The 21879-nt window shown below is 46.1% G+C and overlaps 1 protein-coding gene across 1 annotated transcript in view; it reads left to right on the top strand.

The window, feature by feature from the left end:
• LOC142298978 (glutathione S-transferase theta-3-like) overlaps window positions 1–21879 on the top strand; it is an 82275-nt gene that overhangs the window by 15012 nt on the left and 45384 nt on the right. The window contains exon 2 of the mRNA XM_075341802.1: window positions 113–200. Coding sequence (XP_075197917.1) covers window positions 113–200 — 88 coding nt within the window. The remainder of the gene's footprint in view (window positions 1–112; window positions 201–21879) is intronic.

Here is a 21879-nt window from a genome sequence, read left to right as displayed (position 1 = left end):
TATCCGTGCCCAGATTGTGAAAATGATCAGGTCTAGTGACAAATCAGGGTGGTATACTGCTAGTAATGTTCTGATCTGGATACAGACTACAATATTTGGATCCTTTCTTTAGGAGATCAGATGACTGAAGACTTCGGCAAGGTGAATCCACTTCGTAAAGTGCCGGCTCTCAAGGATGGAGACTTCACAATGGCTGAGAGGTAAAGAATCCTATTTGCTATGTTAGAATAAATTTATATTCTTCATTTTTTTTTCATTGTAAAGATTTATTTATTTTTTTTAAATATAATTGTATTTTTTTTTCTTTGTCAAAAATTGATGCAATAAGGTGTGTAAAAGCTGACTTGTGAACCAAAAATGGGTCCAGGTCACTCAACAAAAATACAAACCATTTTAATTCATGAGTAGAGATGAGTGGACTTGAACCGTAAAGTTCGGGGTTCGTACTGAATAGAAATGAGCGGATTTGCAGATAACTGTGACTGGCGGATCCCTGCTAAAAAATGTAAAAATACGGGTCCGGTCCGGAATCCAGTAGCCAAATAGGTCTAAGGGGCCAAAATTCCGCAATTAAAAATGGTGTTGGAAGGGGAAAATAGGCATGCACCTGGTTTACTCACCGAAGCTCCGACATGGCTGTATATACTCCTCCCAGGTCACGCATTTACTTCCGGGCCGATAATTGAATATGCACTGCTTTCCTCACCCACCGGCGCCTGTGATTTGGTTGCAGTCAGACACGCCCCACACTGAGTGATTGCGTGTCTGACGCTTCCACTCACAGGCGCTGTGTGAATCTATAGTGTACAGTAAAAATAAATAAAACCAGCAACTGGCATATTACGGATATGGAATGATACAAAATTTTCCTCCTCACTCAGAAGTCATTGGTAAATACTCTATCACAGGAGGGGTGCTATAAGATAGTCTCCAGGTGGTACAGCTGCCCCTCCAAGATTCACGCTATGTTGCCCACTGCCCCGACTTGCTGGAGGTGTGAGCAGGGAACTGGGTCATACCTACCTATTTGGTGGGAGTGTCCGGTGCTGAGAGCTTCTGGGACGCTGCATTTCAAATGAGAAACAAACTTTCCTCTTAGGAAATCTGCCCCACACTGGAGCTGGTGCTACTTTCACTTGGGGGGCGGGGGGGGGCTTTATCTTGGGATATAAAAAAGGTATGGCACGGCACGTTCTAACAGCGACGGGAAGCCTAATCCTCAGGTACTGAAAACGGAAGGCGATCCCCTCGCGAGCAAAACTTGTATCGGAACTCAACATGATATTTAGAATGGAGGAGTGTTTTGGGGGTTAATAAAGTGGTGAAAGAGAGTGGGTATTTTTTTAATTTTATTCCAAGTAAAGGATTTTTCTTGGTGTTTGTGTTAATTTCTTTTTAATTATAGGATTAGTGGTGGGGGGGTCTGATAGACCCCTTCCCCTCATTAATTTTGGTCTTGATGACAGTTGTGCGCTGTTACTAGCCCCTCATTAGCCCAATTGCCACCGCACCAGGTAGCTACAGGTTGCTATTTTTAGGTTGGGGGCAGGGCCGGCGTCAGCACCCGGCAAACCCGGGCAAATGCCGGGGCCCTGGAGAGCCGGGGGGGCCCACTCGGCCTCGTCAGTTCTCCTGTCCCTTGGCCGGGGCCCACTCGCCTTTACAGTTCTGCGGTCCCCGGCCGAGTTCCGGGGACCGCAGTCCTCGGCAGCAATCTGCGGCGCCGTCACTTTAAGGCGCGCAGACATCCTCGTTTGAATTTCATCTGTGGGCGGAGCTACCGCCTTCTCAGTCCCACAGATGAAGGAGGCGAGCTTCTGTCCGGCGCTGTGTGGGCCCCCTCTCCACCGTGACCTAATCGGGTAAGTGCCCTCCCCGCCTCCCCATTATAGGCCCCGGTGAACTGCTTCTACCCCCTGGATGTATGCCCTGGCCCCTGCCAATGCCCCCACCCGCCGATTCCGCGGGTGTGGGCCCCGCCGAGCCGCGGGTGCTGGCCCCGCCGAGCCGCGGGTGTGGGCCCTGCCGAGCCGCGGGTGTGGGCCCTGCCGAGCCGCGGGTGCTGCCAGTGCCGCGGGTGCTGGCCCCGCCGAGCCGCGGGTGTGGGCCCTGCCGAGCCGCGGGTGCTGCCAGTGCCGCTGGTGCTGTCCCCGCCAAGTCGCGGGTGTGGGCCCCACAGAGCAGCAGAGTTGTGTGCATTTGTCTGAATGTAGCAGAGTTGTATGTGTTTGTCTGTATGTAGCAGAGTTGTATGTGTTTGTCTGTATGTAGCAGAGTTGTGTGTGTTTGTCTGTATGTAGCAGAGTTGTATGTGTTTGTATGTAGCAGAGTTGTGTGTGTTTGTCTGTATGTAGCAGAGTTGTATGTGTTTGTCTGTATGTAGCAGAGTTGTATGTGTTTGTCTGTATGTAGCAGAGTTGTATGTGTTTGTCTGTATGTAGCAGAGTTGTGTGTTTGTCTGTATGTAGCAGAGTTGTATGTGTTTGTCTGTATGTAGCAGAGTTGTATGTGTTTGTCTGTATGTAGCAGAGTTGTATGTGTTTGTCTGTATGTAGCAGAGTTGTATGTGTTTGTCTGTATGTAGCAGAGTTGTATGTGTTTGTCTGTATGTAGCAGAGTTGTATGTGTTTGTCTGTATGTAGCAGAGTTTGTGTGTGTGTTTGTCTGTATGTAGCAGAGTTGTGTGTGTGTCTGTCTGTATGCAGCAGACTTGTGTGTGTGTGTGTGTGTCTGTAAGTGTATATGACTGTATATATTTGTCTGTTTATATGTATTTTTGTGAGTTTGTCTTTAAATATGTATATGTTCGTATCGGTGTCTGTGTGTGGATGGGGCCCACTGGGACTCTTCCGCCCGGGGCCCACAAAAACCTGGAGCCGGCCCTGGTTGGGGGGCCTAATAACCATAGTGCTAACCAGTCCGAAAATACCAGACCCCCAGCTGTCTGGCTTTATCACGCAGTTTGTTTGTTTTTTCTTAATTTATGTTAATGGTTAAAAAAAGCCGCATGCGGTTCCTCTTACTTTCATACACTGTCTAGATAAGTGCAGGACTGGGAACTGCACCCTGTAACCATATGCTTTATCTGTGCTGGGTATCATAATATGGGGGGGGACCCTATGCCAATTGTTTTGTTTATTTTTATACCATGATACTGACCCGCAGTGAGCACCTGCTGTGAGTGGTTGCAGGCAGACGCTGTCACACAGGCTGGGGGCGTGTCTGACTGCAACCAATCACAGACACCAGGACGGCCGGTGGCGGTGAAAGCAGTGCATGTGGATGAGCAATGATGAGCGGCCCAGGAAGTGGAGAGGCCGCGAGAGCAGTGTACTGCCACGACGGGGCCTCAGTAAGTATGAAGTGCTCGCTTCATTCTTATTTTTCTTTCCTTTTTTTTTTAACTTCCTCCAGTGTCAGATCCGGATGAAACACCTGGAATCCCAGGCCTTGGTCCGGCACCCAGGTATCTTTGAAACCATGTGGATCTGGACATTTACAGTCCGGGTCCACTCATCACTAGTACGGAACACAGCATGTACGAAAAAAAAAATCAGTGCTTTACGTATGCTGACCGCTCGGGTACAGGTCAAGTCGGGGTCCGAACAGAACTTTATCTATAGTCCGGTTGAGCTAAAACTTCCACTGGTTTGCTCATCTCTATTCATGGGGGGAGGGAAGGATGCAAGAACTACCCTAATAGCAGCTACACAGACCATAGGAAGCAATAGACTTGAGATGTTCATTAACTTCTATGGGAGAGTTTTCTGGGCATGTCCTATAATCTGTGCTGCAGTAACTATGAAGAAAGAGAGAGGAGGTGGTCATTGAATATATGTAGAGGTGTATATATATTATAATGTTGCAATCTTTAACTTCTTTCAGTTAGGAGAGCTTTTTTGCTATTTATTTTTTTTTCCTAGGGCCGCTGTCAGGGCATTCCAACCAATCTGGTGTATGGGGCTGGTGAAGAGGGGGTCCCAGGGTAATTACTTAGCTTTATTGAGCCCCGGCCAGACACCCTTTTTCACCGAGCCCCAGTCGGAGCCGCTGCACACGGGCCTGGCCGTATCTCTTCAGCCACTGCACACACGGCTAAATTGCATGCAAACTAGCTATGTGGCCAGAAGCAAGGTCAGTGGAGCAGACCAGGGTGCGGAGCGTCACCCCGCGGTCAAGCATGCAGCAGCGTGATGAGATCATCCCTCCGCGACCTCATGACACTGCTGATGCTACAGGCAACGCGGAGGTGGCGATGACAAGGCATCCAGCGAGGAAAGGTAAGCGCTCCACTATATGAAGACCGCCGAGGGTGGTGAGGTAGTCCACCGTGCCCAGTCCCTGCCTTGCTTTAGCTGAATGTGCTTCGGAGGGCGTACATCCAGCTGAAATGCATCGCAGCTCATAGAGGATGCCGCGAGACGGGGGAGCCGAGCAGAGTGAGTACATTTTTTTTTTTATTTTTGCGACTGACAAATATGCGAGTAAACACCCAGGAAGGGGACATATACAAAAAAGGGAACATATATACCAGGAAGTGGACAAAAACTGGCAAGGGGACAGTATACCACAGTGTGCTCAGGAGAGGGATATATACACCAGGAGGGCCTCTGGAAGGGGACATATATACAAGAATGAGGACATATATATCTGGAAGGGGACAAAAGCAGGATGGAGACATTATACCAGAATGTGCCCAGGAGAAGGATATATATACACCAGGAGTGGCCCTAGAAGGGCACATAAATACAAAAAGGAAGAATATATATATCAGGAAGGGGAAAAAAACCAGGATGGGGACATATACAGTCATATGAAAACGTTTGGGCACCCATATTAATGTTAACCTTTTTTTTCTTCATTACAATTTGGGTTTTTACAACAGCTATTTCAGTTTCATATATCTAATAACTGATGGAATTAGTAATATTTCTGGATTGAAATGAGGTTTATTGTACTAACAGAAAATGTGCAATCCGCATTTAAACAAAATTTGACCGGTGTAAAAGTATGGGCACCTCAACATAAAAGTGACATTAATATTTTGTAGATCCTCCTTTTGCAAAAATCACAGCCTCTAGTCACTTCCTGTAGCTTTTAATGAGTTCCTGGATCCTGGATGAAGGCATATTTGACCATTCCTGTTTACAAAACAATTCCAGTTCAGTTAAGTTTGATGGTCGCCGAGCATGGACAGCCCGCTTCAAATCATCCCACAGATGTTCAATGATATTCAGGTCTGGGGACTGGGATGGCCATTCCAGAACATTGTAATTGTTCCTCTGCATGAATGCCTGAGTAGATTTGGAGCGGTGTTTTGGATCATTGTCTTGCTGAAATATCCATCCCCTGCGTAACTTCAACTTCGTCACTGATTCTTGCACATTATTGTCAAGAATCTGCTGATACTGAGTTGAATCCATGCGACCCTTAACTTTGACAAGATTCCCGGTGGCGGCATTGGCCACACAGCCCCAAAGCATGATGGAACCTCCACCAAATTTTACTGTGGGTAGCAAGTGCTTTTCTTGGAATGTCTTGTTTTTTTGCCTCCATGCATAACGCCTTTATGTATGACCAAACAACTCAATCTTTGTTTCATCAGTCCACAGGACCTTCTTCCAAAATGTAACTGGCTTGTCCAAATGTGCTTTTGCATGCCTCAGGCGACTGTTTGTGGCGTGCTTGCAGAAACGCCTTCTTTCGCATCACTCTCCCATACAGCTTCTCCTTGTGCAAAGTGCGCTGTATTGTTGACCGATGCACATTGACACCATCTGCAGCAAGATGATGCTGCAGGTCTTTGGAGGTGGTCTGTGGATTGTCCTTGACTGTTCTCACCATTCTTCTTCTCTGCCTTTCTGATATTTTTCTTGGCCTACCACTTCTGGGCATAACAAGAACTGTACCTGTGTTCTTCCATTTCCTTACCATGTTCCTCTCAGTGGAAACTGACAGTTTAAATCTCTGAGACAACTTTTTGTATCCTTCCCCTGAACAACTATGTTGAGTACTCTGTTTTCAGATCATTTTAGAGTTGCTTTGAGGAGCCCATGATGCCACACTTCATAGGAGATTCAAATAGGAGAACAACTTGCAAGTGGCCACCTAAAATACCTTTTCTCATGATTGGATACACCTGCCTATGAAGTTCAAAGCTCAATGAGGTTACAAAACCAATTTAGTGCTTTTGTAAGTCAGTAAAAAGTAGTTAGGAGTGTTCAAATCAAGAAATTGATAAGGGTGCCCATACTTTTGCACCAATCAAATTTTGTTTAAATGCTGATTGCACATTTTCTGTTAGTACAATAAACCTCATTTCAATCCAGAAATATTACTGAGTCCATCAGTTATTAGATATATGAAACTGAAATAGCTGTTACAAAAACCCAAATTGTTATAAAGAAAAAAGGTTAACACATTAATAGGGGTGCCCAAACTTTTTCATTTGACTGTATAAAGAGTGTGACCAGGAGGGGAATATATATATATAATATAAATATACCATGAGGGGCTCAGGATGGGTTATGTATACCAGGATGGGTACATATATACCAGGAGGGTCCCAAAAATAAGGAAATACACTACAGTTCAAAAGTTTAGGGTCACTTAGCTATTACCTTATTTTTAAAAGAAAGCACATTGGGTTTTTTCCCTCAATGAAGCTAACATTAAATTAAGCAGAAATACACTCTATACCTTGTTAATGTGGTAAATGACTATTCTAGCTGCAAACCTCTGGTTTTTAATGCAATATCTACATAGATGTATAGAGGCCTATTTCTAACAACCACCACTCCAGTGTTCTAATGGTACATTGTGTTTGCTCACAATTTAGAAGGCTAATGGATGTTTAGAAATCCATTGAAAACCCTTTTGCAAGCATGTTAGCACAGCTGAAAACAGTTTTGCTGATTAGAGAAGCTATAAAACTGATCTTCCTTTGTGCTAGTTGAGAATCTGGAGCATTACATTTGTTGGTTCCATTAAACTCTCAAAATGGCTAATAAAAGAGAACTTTCATGTGAAACTCGACAGACTATTCTTGTTCTTAAAAATGAAGGATATTCCATGCGAGAAAATGCCAAGAAACTTAAGATGATGTGTACTACTCCCTTCAGAGGAGAGCACAAACAGGCTCTAACCAGAGTAGAAAGAGAAGTGGGAGGTCCCGCTGCACAACTGAGCAACAAGACAAGTACATTAGTCTCTAGTTTGAGAAATCGATGCCTCACAGGTCCTCAACTGGCAGCTTCATTAAATAGTACCCGCAAAACACCAGTGTCAACGTCTACAGTGAAGAGGTGACTCCGGGATGCTGACCTTCAGGGCAGTGTGGCAAAAAAAAAGCCATATCTGAGACTGGCTAATAAAAGGAAAAAATTAATATGGGTAAAAGAACACAGACATTGGACAGAGGAAAATTGGAAAAAAGTGTTATGGACAGACGAATCGAAGTTTGAGGTGTTTGGATCACACAGAAGAACATTTGTGAGATGCAGAACAACTGTAAAGATGCTGGAAGAGTGCCTGACGCCATCTGTCAAACATGGCGGAAGTAATGTGATGGTCTGGGGTTGCTTTGGTGCTGGTAAAGTGGGAGATTTGTACAAGGTAAAAGGGATTTTGAATAAGGAAGGCTATCACTCTCTTGTGCAATGCCATGCCATATCCCTGTGGACAGCGCTTGATTGGAGCCAATTTCATCCTACAATAGGACAAGGACTCAAAGCACACCTCCAAATTATGCATTAACTATTTACGGAAGAAGCAGGGAGCTGGTATTCTATCTGTAATAGAGTGGCCAGCCCAATCACCAGATTTCAACCCTATTGAGCTGTTGTAGGAGCAGCTTGACTGTATGGCAGGGTGGATAAAAATCAATGTTTTTTTTAAAAAAATCAATTCGGATTTTTTTGATTTAAATCGGATTTTTTTCAATAAACTGCTTTTTGAGGAAAATATTTTACCATCCAAAGGTTCTTCCATCATGAGATAAAGCTGAGTTGTTTAACTCAGTAGAATAAAGGCTGTATATGTGTAACATTCACAATGCCATGCTCTTCCAGAGGTTTCTGTAGGATTAGTGGGCAGTTTCTCTCCTATATTATCACAGACGCTCGCTTTACTTACGCAGTTCTCAAAACTGAATTTGACTCCGCAGAGGTCCCAGCCTCTTCTTCACGGCAAAAATATTACAACATGAACAGAGTTGAGAAAAAGACCTTAATCCTATTGTTCTACAAACCTATGAATACAGAATCAACCCCTTCAGTGCCAAGTCCAAGAAGTTAGACAATATGTTTCTGATTGTTTGGAGTGGAATAGATCTGCGCAACACAAGAAGAATGTAAATCTAAGTGTGAGGAGGAGGAAGGGCAAGCAGACAAGAAAATGAAAGTGAAACTTTGAGCACAATACTGCAGCATAGCCACAGACAGACAAGTCTGGATCTGTTTGTGTGTACGATCTGAAGTTTATTACATTCTTTCCTTATAATGGCAGCAGGCCGTAAAAGAGACCCAGTTTGGGAATATTTTAATGAAGCTCCTTCGCCTATCGGTAAGGCAGGCATGCGTGCAAAATGCAAACGATGCAACAAAGAGATGCAAGGCCTGGTGGCGCGAATGAGGCAACATCATGAGAAGTGCGGTGATGAAGATGACCAAAGAAACACTTCTGAACAGGCAGGATCTTCAGGTTGGTAAACATTTTTATTGAATCCTATTTCTAAAGACTGAACTGTCATGTGTGAGAAAAATTATATTTCTTATTATTACTGCATGTTACTGTCATTTGGTACAGTTATGAAGAAAAACAAATATTCCTTTTGGGGCAGGGGCAGTGATGTGTTGTGTACAATAAGCAGAAATTGTATAATAAACAATAAAATAACAGCATTGACTTTTTTTGTTTAGGGGAATTCATGGATTCTGGAAACTATCCACCTCCAAGATCACCATCATCCTGTTCTACAGTTTCAGAGTTATCCATCCAGGATAGTGCTTCATTAGCAGCAGCAGCATCATCATCAGACACCCACAGCCACATATCACCATCACCCAAAAGGAAGAAAAAAACCTTTACCTCCTGGAACCACCATAGATAGGTTTGTGATAAGAACTAGCAGATTAGAAAAAGAGTTGATTGATGCAAAAATTGCCCAGTTTATTTATGCAACGAACTCTTCTTTCCGTCTGACTGAGAACCTACATTTCATTAATATGGTTCAGTCACTGAGACCAGGATACAGTCCACCCAGCAGAGCTGATGTTGCAGGGAAACTGCTGGATCAAGTGTATGACAGAGAAATTGAGCAATGTGCAACAGCTCTGGAGGGTAAAATTGTTAACCTAAGTATTGATGGGTGGAGTAATGTCCACAATGATCCTATTGTATGTGCTTGTATAACAACAGAAGAAGGTAAAGTCTTCCTTGCACAAACAACTGATACGTCAGGAAATGCACACACAGCAGAATACTTACAAGAAGTGGCAGTAAAAGCTATAACGACATGTGAACAAAAATTCAAATGTCTAGTACGCAGTTTGGTCACTGACAATGCTGCAAACGTATCCAAGATGAGAAGAGATTTAGAAGAGCAGGGAGGGAATACAAAGCTGCTAATAACATATGGTTGCAGTGCTCATTTGCTGCACCTCTTAGCCAAAGACTTAAGTATTCCAGAAATAAAGGCTAATGTTGTTGAAATTGCTAAATACTTCCGTAATAATCATTTTGCTGCAGCAGCTCTGAAAAGGATGGGTGGAACCAAGCTAACGCTCCCACAAGATGTTAGATGGAACTCTGTGGTGGACTGTTTTGAGCAGTATATCAAAAACTGGCCTATTCTGATGACACTTTGTGAAGAAAATCGAGATAAAATAGATGGCACTGTCACGGCCAAAATCCTCAACATTGGGCTTAAGAGAAATGTTGAACATATGCTGAGCTTCCTGAAACCCATCTCTCAAGCTTTAAATAAAATACAGAAAAATAGCTGTTTTATTGCGGATGCTGTTGAAATTTGGAAGGAACTGAGTGAACACTTAAAAACAGAACTACACATGGACAGAATTAAATTACAAGCAGTAAACAAACGAATGGGACAAGCACTGACTCCAGCTCATTTTTTGGCAAATATTGTCAATATCCAATATCAGGGTCAAAACCTAAGTGCTGAGGAAGAGGAGTTAGCTATGACATGGGTATCCAGCAATCATCCATCTTTAATGCCAACTATAATAAACTTCAGAGCTAAGGGGGAACCATTCAAGAAATATATGTTTGCTGAAGATATTTTAAGGAAGGTCACACCAGTAAACTGGTGGAATTCACTTAAGCGCTTGGATTTAGAGACTGTTCAAGTAATGATTTCACTTTTAACAGCAGTAGCTTGTTCTGCAGGCGTTGAAAAAATATTCTCTTCCTTTGGACTCATTCATTCTAAATTGAGAAATCGGTTGGGACCCAATAAAGCAGGAAAGCTTGTTTTATCTTTTACAGATTATGAATAGGAACAAAGAAGAAGATGACGACAAGTGAGCTACAGAGGACAGCAGGGACAGTAGTATTTAAGTTTTTCATGTGTCGGCTGGGCTGACAGTCTAAGTTTCTTAAAATATATATATATATATATATTTTGTTTAGCCAAATTAGTTAACAAACATGGATGTTTGTTTAAGCAAATAACTTATGCTGTAATGTTATTGTTTCAGTTGAATAAATCTATTTAAATTGTTATTAAGGTCAGGATTATTTTTCTCCTTCCTAAGTACAACAGAACAGTGGTGTCCAAATATGAATGATTAACCCATTAAACTGGGGAGAAAAAAGTAATATAAAAAGTGATTCTAAAAATCTTCATCTACTTGCATGTTAAAGTAGCAAGAACTAATTTAGGTAGAAACTTTGATTTAAATCACTGATTTAAATCAAGCCTTACTGACTAGTGATTTAAATTGTGATTTAAATCGTAATTTAAATCAGTTAGATTTAAATCAAATCCACCCTGCTGTATGGTATGCAAAAGTGCCCATCAAGCCAATTCTACTTGTGGGAGGAGCTTCTGGAAGCATGGGGTGAAATATCTCCCAGATTACCTCCGCAAATTAACAGCTAGAATGCCAAAGGTCTGCAAAGCTGTAATTGCTGCAAAGGAAGCATTTTTTGACAAAAGCAAAGTTTGAAGGAGAAAATTATTTAAAGTAAAAATGATTATTTCTAACCTCGTCAATGTCTGGACTATATTTTCTATTAATTATGCAACTCATTTGATAAATGTATGATTTTTCATGGAAAAGACAAAATTGTCTGGGTGACCCCAAACCTTTGAACTGTGTAGTGTACATACCAAGAAGGGCCCAGGAGGAGGGCCTACATATATACCAGGAGGAGGACATATATACCAGGAAGATAATATACAGAGGGCTATAACGCTCATCGCAGCATGGCGAGCGTGGATGTGTGAACCCACTAGACCGCAGCGGAGCTGCGGTATCTGACCACAAGCAGGACACGGGAGATCGTAGTGGGTGAGCAATAGACTAGGTTTATTGACAATCCTTAAATAGGAAAGGAGTGCGAAGGTGACCGGGGGATGCTCTTCTGGACCATGCACCGGACTCCCCTGGAGGAGCAACTGGGAGCAAACCCCTATACAGGGGCTGTCCAACCCAACCCCAGGGGGACTAAATGCACAATCTCCAAGACAGTGGTTATGACTCACCGCGTCACAGGGAAAGAGCAAAGTCTCTGGTTAGTGTACCCAGACAGTGGCACAGCACAACGTGCGAAGACACGGCAAACTTGAAGGAAGTGGAAGTGGCTCCTCCAGATGCGGCACGGCTGTTACAGCAAAGCTCTGTGGACGTGGAACCAAAAGTGGAGCTTGAGACCAGGAAGGAGGCACAGCTTACGGGTCCTTTTGGCAACAGAGCAGCAGCAGTTCAGGAGGCTCAGCAAACAAGAATATATCTAAGGATAGAAAATTACACATTAGTAAGAGGCACAGGAAGAGGTACGCAGCACGACCCCTACACTGGCAACATACCTAAGGATAGAAAATGTTGCCCAAGCACTTCCCATAAGGGGAGGGTGCTTTATATACACAGAGCTGCTCAGCAATAGGCTAGGAGGGAATTGCCCTCAAAACAGCTTTGTACTAACAGGATCTGCAATGATGTCAGAGGGAGGGGAGGAGTCAGATCACGTGATCCTTAGTGCATGCAGGACTCTGCAGTGTTACTGTGGATGCAGGAGAGCAGGGTGCGCATGTGGGCTGTGTCAGCTTGCTGGAAATGGTAAGTACAGAACGTACAGAAGTCGTTCCAGCCCTGGTGACGCTGCGGAGATGCCCCCAGTCCACATGGCCAGCGGGAACCGGAGTCACAGCGCTTGGGGATGGCACAGGATGGAGCATGACAAGGGGCAATGTGTGTGGGGGATATTATTTAAAGGAGGAGTGTGTGTGGTGTGGTGTGCGGGGGATATTCTACAGAGGAGCAGTGTGTTTGTGTGTGGGGATATTATACAGAGGAGCTGTGTGTAGAAGGGATATTCTACAGAGAGGCAGTGTGTGGGGATGTCATACACAGAGGCATTATTTGTGGGTATATTATACAGAAGGGTTGTGTGTGTGTGTGTGTGTGTGAGGGGATATTATACATGGGGCAGTGTGGAAGAGATATTATGGAGAGGGGCAGTGTAGAGGGTGTACCATGGAAAGGGGCGATGTTGGGGGATTATTATTAATTGTCTGAGGGAATTAATTAATTCTCTGGAACAACTTTAAGGGCGCTAAGACTTTTGGCCATTACTATGTATGTGTAATATAAATGGGGAAAAAAAATCTATGCATGTACATTTTACAAGAATGGTGGTGACCATGTGGAAAGTGTGAGGAGCTGGAGCTGTGGTGGAGCCTTGGCGGAGTCTCAAGTGGGCCCAACAATTTTGCCAGTATGGGGCCCTGAAATTCCTAGTGGTGGCCCTGCCTACATCGCCATGTATATCACGTTTTACTTTATTTATTGTGTTGATTATAAGAAATTAAATATAAAAGCGAGCAAAAAAACCCCAAACCTTTAAATTTAAAGATGTTGATTTTCTGATGACCTGTTCCTTGGTCATACAGTTAAAACCAGAAGTTTATATACACTATCTAAAAAGACACATATGCATGTTTTTCTCACTATCTGACATGAAATCAGAAGAAACTTTTCCCGTTTTTAAGTCCATTATTATTACCAAAATTATTTATAGTTAACAAATGCCAAAATAATGAGAGAGTGAGAGAATGTTTTAAGGCATTTTTATTACGTTTTTCAAAGTCAAAAGTTTACATACACTAAGAGAACTATGCCTTAAAACAATATGGGACAGCCCATATGATGCTGTCATGTCTTTGGAAGCATATGATAGGTTTACTGGCAACATTTGAGTTAATTAGAGAGACATCTCTTAATGTATTTTAATGCACACCTGAAACGCACTGCTTCTTTGTGTAGTATCGTGGGAAAATCAAAAGAAATCAGCCAAGATTTAAGGAAGAGAATTGTGGACTTGCACAAGTCTGGTTCATCGTTGGGTGCAATTTCCAGATACCTGAAGGTGCCTCGTTCATCAGTACAAACAATTATACGCAAGTACAAACAAGATGGGAAATTCCAGCCATCATACCACTCAAGAAAAAGACGGTTTCTGTACCAGAGATGAACGTGCTTCTGTCAGACATGTGCATATCAACCCAAGAACAAAATTAAAAGACCTTGTGAAGATCCTGGCGGAAACTGGTAAGATTGTGACATTATCCACAGTGAAATGAGTACTGTATCCACACAGGCTGAAATGTCACTCTGTCAGGAAGAAGCCATTACTCAAAAATTCAAAAATAAAAATCTTAATTACTTACCGGTAATGGGATTTTCAGAAGCCCATGACAGCACCACGTGAGAGAGAGGTTCCGCCCACATCAGAACAGGAAACCCACTGAATAAAAAGGCGGTACCTCTCCTCCACATCAGTAGGTTTACAGAGCCAGAGAGGACCAACACTCCCCGAAGGGTGCCCACAACCAGTGAATAGGGGGGGGACTAAGGATGCTGTCATGAGCTTCTGAAAATCTCATTACCGGTAAGTAATTAAGATTTTTCCCTTCCACCCTTGACTGCACCACCTGAGAGATTTATAGAGAACTACCACCTTAGGGAGGGACCACTGCTTGTAATACCCGTCTCCCAAAGGATAGGTCAGTTGTGGAGGATAAGTCCGGCCTATAGTGTCGAAAGAAGGTACAAGGTTGACGGCCAAGTAGCTGCACGGCAGATCTGGTCAATAGAGGCATCTGCCCTTTCTGCCCATGATGTAGATATCACTCTAGTGGAGTGTGCCTTAATGCCCTGAGGAGGTGTGTCGCCTTTAGCTGAGTATGCTAGAGTTATAGCATCCCTGATCCATCAGATCCATCTGGCCAAGGTCACCTTAGTAGCCCCACTACCCCTAGATTTTCCTTGAAATGTGACAAATAGCACCTGCGACTTTCTCCATTCCTTTGTCATATCTAGGTATGTGAGCATCTAATGTGTGTAACCTAGCCTCTTTCTCGTTATGAGGGTGATTGGAAAGGAAAGGGAGCACGATTTCTTGAGAGCGATGAAAGGTTTTAGCTACTTTCTGGAGATAGAAGGGATCAGTCCTCAACACTACCCTATCCTCCATGATTTAGGTGTAAGGCTGAACTATGGACAATGCTTGGAGATCCCCCATCTGTCTGGCCGAGGTAAGTGCGACCAGAAGTAAAACCTTAAGCGACAGCAATTTAAGTGGAACATCCCCCAAGGGTTCAAATGGCGGCTCTGTAAGGGCGTCCAACACTAGATTGAGGTCCCACGGGGGAACACTGGGAGTATGAACTGGCACGGACATAGACTTTGATCTAATAAACCGGCTAACCCATTAATTCTGCGCAAGACCACATTAAATAGTGCTCCCAAGGCTGAGACCTTTACCTTGAGTGTGCTGGTTGAGAGACCCAACCCCTTTTGGAGAAATTCCAATATAGCCGAATTAGGTGGGGGGCCCTCAGCCTGAGCCCATGACTGAAGGAGAAAACGCTTCTAGACCCTCCCATAAATGGCCTCGATGACCGACTTCCTACTCCTAAGAAGGGTATCTACCAACCCTGGTGAAAAGCCTTGTTTGGTTAATAGTTGCCGTTCAAACGCCATGCCGTCAAATGGAGGGCTGGATCGTGGGGGTGATGAACTGGTCCCTGGGAGAGGAGATGTTGGTCGTCTGGGAGAATCCAAGGATCCACCAGACACATCCTCCGAAGCCAGTAAAACCATGCTCTTTTCAGCCAGAGGGGGGCAATGAGAATGACATTGGCTCGGTCGTCCCTTATTTTCCTGAGCACCGAAGATAGCAATATCAGGGGAGGAAATGCATAAAGGAGACCCGTCAACCAGGATATCTGGAAAGCATCGATTGCAAATGGACTGTCTCTGGGGTTGAGTGAGCAGAACTTGTCCACCTTCTGATTCGCTTTGATTGCGAACAGGTGCTGCACAGGAACTGTTAAGGAGGAGAGATGTTGTTCGGCTAGCTGAAAAATCCAAAGAGACAGAGTCAGAAGCGTCTGTGACCTGGTGCCTTCCTGATGATTGATATATGCCACTGTCACCTTGTTGTCCGAAAAAATGCGTACATGGCGTCCCCCGTAAGTATGGGAAGAACCCTTCTAGTGCTTTTAGTACTGCCATAAGTTCTCTGTAGTTGGAGGACCTCGGTGATTATCTGATCGTCTCAGGGTCCTTGGAGCACCTGTTGTCGCAGATGGGCCCCCCATCCCCAACGACTGGCATCTGTGACTATTGTGTCCATGACTTGGGAAAGCCAAGGAACCCCTGTCTGCAGATGAGAAGTGTCCTGCCACCAGCCGAGGGAGTGAAAGTATCTTCTGACAGGGTCATTTTCTGTTCCAAACAACTTCCGAACTGTCTTTGAAACCTCAGGACTTCCATCTGTAGGACTCTTGAATGTAGTTGGGCCCACCATTTTCCCGGAATGCAAGAGGTTAGAGTTCCGACTAGGGACATAGCTTGTCACAAGGTCATGGATGGGTGATCCCTTACTGAAGAGAGTAAAGTCAGTACCTGGTGATTTTTTTTTCCTCGGGCAGGTGGCTCAACTTACTGGTTGAATCCAGGATCAGACCTAGGAAGACTTGACACTGGAGAGGTTGAAGTCTGGACTTCTCCCAATTCACAATCCATCCCAGGCTCTCCAGGATGGAGATGACCCTGGACACCTGATCTGTACATTGCTTCTCTGACTGACCCACTATTAGGAAGTCGTCTAGGTACGGGATTATTAAAACGTCCTGTTCCCTGACATGCGCCATGACCTCTGCAATTACCTTGGTGAAGTTCTCGGGGCCATAGAAAGCCCAAATGGCAGTGCTGTGAACTGGATGTGTCTTAACCTCCCTGACATGGGCAGTGCGAATCTTAGAAACTGCCGGTGAGTCGGGTAAATAGGGATGTGATAGTAGGCGTCCTTTAGGTCGAGAACAACCATAAAACACTCTGGATATAAGAGTCGGATAGTCGACTTCATGGTCTCCATTTTGAAGGCTCGCTGCATCAGATGGCAATTCAACTTCTTTAAAGGGTGCTTTACACGCTGCGACATCGCTAGCGATAGCACCGGCCCAAGTCGCTGTTTCGTCATGGGGGTGATCGCTGCCGTAGCAAACAATATCGCTACGGCAGCATCACACGCACATACCTGCTTAGCAACGTCGCTGGAGATACGAACAATCTCTCCTTTTGGGGGCGGTTCGTTCGGCGTCACAGCGGCGTCACTAAGCGGCCGCCCAATAGCAGAGGAGGGGCGGAGATGAGCGGTCGGAACATGCCGCCCACCTCCTTCCTTCCTCATTGCCGGTGGACGCAGGTAAGGAGATGTTCGTTGTTCCTGCGGTGTCACACATAGCGATGTGTGATGCCACAGGAACGACTAACAACCAGCGGCATGCACCACCAACGATATTATGAAAAGGAGCGACGTGTCAATGATCAACGATTTTTTACGTTTTTGCGATCGTTGATCATCGCTCCTTTTAGTCACAAACAATGATATCGCTAATGGCGCCGGATGTGCGTCACTAACACCGTGACCCTGACGATATATCATTAGCGATAACGTTGTGTGTAAAGTACCCTTAAGTTTATGATTGTGCAGAAGGAGGAGTCTGGTTTCTGAATAAGGAACAAAGGAGTAAAAATCTTCCCCCTCCTGTCCCTTGGGGACTTCTTGGATGACCTTCTTTGAGAAAAGAATCATCACTTCTGTATCCAAGGCTTGCTGCCTCACTGTTGACCGTAGAGATGTTATAATTAGAGACCGCCGAGGGGGCGAATTGAACTCCAACTTTAAACCTTCGGCCACTATCTGAAGGATCCATTTGTTAGATGAAATTGTTTTTCAGACATTTAGGAAGTGGGACGGCCTTGCCCCCCACCTGATGCCTGGCGTCATTGTGCTGGTTTGCTCTTATTATCGGAGTGCTTGCAAAAGAGAAAACCTGATGTACCCTTTCTACGGTCTTTCCAATGGTCCTATGTTTTATGGGGCTTTCTACTTAAAAACAGACATCTCCGAAAGGGCCGGCTTCGGGAGGATGGCACAGGGAAAACCGGAAACTTTCTTTTTGTCGGACGCCTTCGTGAGGAGGTTACCCAGGATGGATCCAAAGAGATATGTACCCTCACACGGCATGCTACACAGCTGTCTTTTGGACTGGACATCTCCTTTCCAATTCTTCAGCCTAAGAGCCCTCCTTGCGGAATTGGATAATGCTGCTGATCTTGCGAAGAGTCTCAAAAAATCCACTAATGCATCCGCCATAAATGCTGCAGGGCCTTGTACCAATGGCAGTGACGAGATGAGATCCTTCCTCAGTGTGTCAGTTTTTAACTGGTCTTCCAATTGTTGCAGCCATACCATCAGTGACCGGGCTACGCAGGCACCTGTCACTGCAGGTCGTAATCCACCCGCTGCCGACTCCCAAGTCCCTCTCAGAAAACCATCCACTTTTCTGTCTAGCTGCTCCTTAAGGGATCCCATGTCTTCAAACACCAACGTAGTGCAGCGTGAGGCCTTAGCAATGGCGACATCAATCTTTGGGGTTCTATCCCAAGACGTTGATGCGTCTCCATCCACTTGGTATTTCCTTTTAAGGGATGAAGAAAGATTCATCCTCCTATCCACCTTTCCCCATTGATCATCAATTAGACCTTGTACTTTCTGGGGAATTGAAAAACCTTTTACGTTTTTTTTTTAATCCAATCCTCCAAACATAACATCCTGTGTCGATTCAGATCCCTTGGGGTCCACCATTCCCATAGTTGATCTCACCGCTTTTATTAAAGGGCCCACATCAGCAGTAGGGAAACAGGGTCTACCTCCTTCGTCCGTAGAAGAGGAGGAGTCTGAGTCAGACGAGGAGGAGCCCGATGAGACAGACTACCTAGAGTCGTGTGCAGAACACGCCGATTTATCAGCAGTGGATGGTTTTAGGTAATGAGACTTTTTGTGTCTCTTGCCCCCCTTGAGGGATTTCAAGGAGTCCTGCACTTCTGCTCGGATAATGTTCCTTAATTCCGAGGAAAAACCTGGGCCTTCTTTGATCAGGGTCTGCTGAATACAGTCCACACAGAGGACTTTAGTGTGGTCAGGTGACAGAGTGGAGTGGCATATTGCACATTCTTTATGACGCTGCTTGGAGGTACATTTCTTCGGCTGCACCTAACAAGAAAGGGGAACATGGAATTGGGCCTTAGTAATCATACTGACCACAAAGCTCACTCACCACCCTTGACTCCTGGATCAATACCGGATCTGGAGGTGGAACTTTTTCCCCCGACCTGTTCCTCCTGGAACCAAACGACCGACTGCTCCCCAGACTGGAAACAGTGGTCTTGACCTGCTCAGCCGAGCCCCGTCGTGAGCCACGTTGCGGCGACTCCTTACGCTGCTCCTTGCTGTGGGGTGAATCTCCTGCCATACTGAATGGTAGAAGGAATACTCACATGTCCCGCTTGTCGGCCACGGCTTTTAAAGAAAAAGCTCCGGTTTCCATGGGCCCGCCATCTTGGATCCGTGTGCGCATGCGTCCCCCAGTCACTTCCTGGTCGGTCTGCGCACGTCACCAGGGTCCTTGCGTCACTTCCGGTCTTCACTCCGGCGTGCTACACAGCAGGGACAAGCCTTCTAGCGGCTGCCGTGAGTGCGCACAATTCCGGAGCGACGCTGGGCCGAGCTCCAGCTCCAGGCCCGCGCCTCACCACCGCAAAGGCCTGAGACCGTGAGGGGTGCATCCAGGCCCGAACACCGGCTTCTGGTGAGTACCAGGCTTCCACATCGGGTCGGATCTGGGACAACAATGGGTTATCCATACCAGGACAGGAAACCAAACTGATGCCGAGGAGAGATACCGCCTTTTTATTCAGTGGGTTTCCTGTCCTGATCTGAACGGAACCTCTCTCTCAGGTGGTGCTGTCATGGGCAGAAGGGAAAAAAAAGCCATATTAATGTTTGCAAATGCACACAGTAACAAAGACCTTTAATTTATCGAGACATGTTCTGTGGTCTGACGAAACTAAAATTGAACTATTTGGCCATAATGAGCATCGTTACATTTGGAGGAAAAAGAGAGAAGCTTTGAAGAATAAGAACAGTATCCCAACTGTGAAACACAGAGGTGGCAGCATCATGTTGTGCGGTTGTTTGGCTGCAGGAGGGACTGGTGCACTTCACAAATACATGGCATCATGAGGAAAGAAATCATGTGGCAATACTAAAGCAACATCTCAAGACATCAGCCAGGAACTTAAAGGGAACCTGTCACCAGTTTTTTGCCCTATAAGCTGCGGCCACCACCACTGGGCTCTTATATACAGCATTCTAACATGTTGTTTATAAAAGCCCAGGCCGCTGGGTGTAACATAAAAAAAACACTTTACAATACTCACCTAGAAGGTCGCTCTGGTGCACAACGATCGGAGGGGTGGCGCCGTTCTCCGGGACCGGCGCCTACCCTTTTCATCAGGATGAAAACAAAAAATCTTCCATGTATGTTTACCCCCAACAGGTTTTTTTTTGCATAAATTTCTGCACCTTTCCCATATTTCTGAATGGTGCTTGTAGAAATCCATGCACCTGCTGCGGAACCTCACCATTCACATGTATGGAATGGATTTTCAGTTGTAACAATAATACGGTGTGTTAATATACTATACACTTAGTTAGGGTCAGTATGGAGAGCGTGCATGTAGACCGAAACACATTCACGCTCCTGTCAGAAATGTGCGCGGCTGTGCCGGTGATGTGTGTCGCCCTGGGCAAGCCAGGGGACACAGGTCACAACACCACCACACCCCACACTCCAGGTAGGCACATCTGCTAACCAGAAATCCTTGTTGCCTTCCTCCAGAGGTTGATGATGCACACCAGGGGGTGGGCCAGGCGGTTGGCTCCGCCCACCAAGGAGCTCACAACACTGGAGGCAGGAAGTAACCAGGCAGTTAGAGTCCAGCTAGGGACATGAAAGAGTGAACAGCAGATAAGCCCAGGCAGGGCAAGTGTGAGGAGCTGAAGTGAGAGAGTAAACAGAGAAGTGGAAGTGTGAAAGTAGAGAAGTGTAAAGGAGAAGAGTAAGCAAAGTGACAGAAGGAAAGAAAGCCTGAGAGCCCAGCTTTGTGTAGGGCCAGAACAGCAAGGTCAGCGACGGCGGTGACTGTTTGGAGGGGGACCGTTTGGAAGTTCCTGGAAGGACCCCGTTGGCTGTGTGCCCGGTGGTCTGGAGCAGTGTTCCGAAGGACAGTCAGCACCAGGGCAGGGGCCTCTCGGACCCCGGCAAGGCTAGGAGTCGCCAAATTTGCCAAATCCGTCAGTGACGGGGACGCAGATCCCCCAGCAACCAAGTCCCGATTGACGGCAACAGCCCGACCATTACCGGGGAGACACCGCCACCGCCAGGGCACCAGTTTCCCCAGGGCCAGCGCCTGCGGGCAAAGTGTAGAGCTCCTCCGGCCCAGATTGCAGTCGAGGAGCGGGTAACCGGAGGGAATCCACCGCTACCATCAGACAACATAGGTGCAAGGAAGAGAAACGTCACCGTCACCTACCGGGAGTGCAGGTGCAGCCGTCTGTGGGACCGTCCTACCAGCCGTTGGTTTACCGTACAAACTGTGTCCGTGTGTCAGGCTGAGTGAGTACCATAGTGCCGCAAGGCACAGCGCTGCCCCCGCGTCCCTGCGCCCTCTAGGCCCTACACTTTACATCTCATCACTGGGCCCCGGGATCACCAGCCCCTACCCACGGAGGGGCAACACAACACCTGGCTGCTCCGCATCACCATCCCCGGGACCCCCACACTGAGCAGCGGTGGTGCAATCACCACAACCGTGGGTGGCGTCACGAACTATAACAATCCCCACACCCAACAAACACCCCCCTTTCACTCACGGGCGAGGAGTGTCGCTCGAGACACCCTGGGATCCGGCCCACGGCTCGAGCCACCAGGAGCAACTGCCGGACCCGAGCAGAAGGGGTGAACGTGGTGTGCTGACACCCTCCTCCCCGCCCGCGACAACTTGGCGTCACGAACAGGATCTTACCGCTCTGCCGTCAGGTAGAGGTGCGCCTTGTTACCGCCGGAGGCATCCGGCAGAAAAATTTCAGAAGCCGCCATCTTTGGCGCGAAAAGTTCCCGCTCGAGCGTCTTCTCGAGCAGTAGAGGCGCGAAGGCCAAAACCCCGCCCCGAGAGAGGAGGGGCCGGAAAGAGCTAAGGGGGATGGAAACAAGATGTCTGC

Source organism: Anomaloglossus baeobatrachus, chromosome 1 (assembly GCF_048569485.1).
Source record: "Anomaloglossus baeobatrachus isolate aAnoBae1 chromosome 1, aAnoBae1.hap1, whole genome shotgun sequence".
In the NCBI taxonomy this organism is placed as follows: domain Eukaryota; kingdom Metazoa; phylum Chordata; class Amphibia; order Anura; family Aromobatidae; genus Anomaloglossus; species Anomaloglossus baeobatrachus.
The sequence above is the reverse complement of the archived record's forward strand: the minus strand, read 5'-3'. Positions and strand labels throughout refer to the sequence as shown.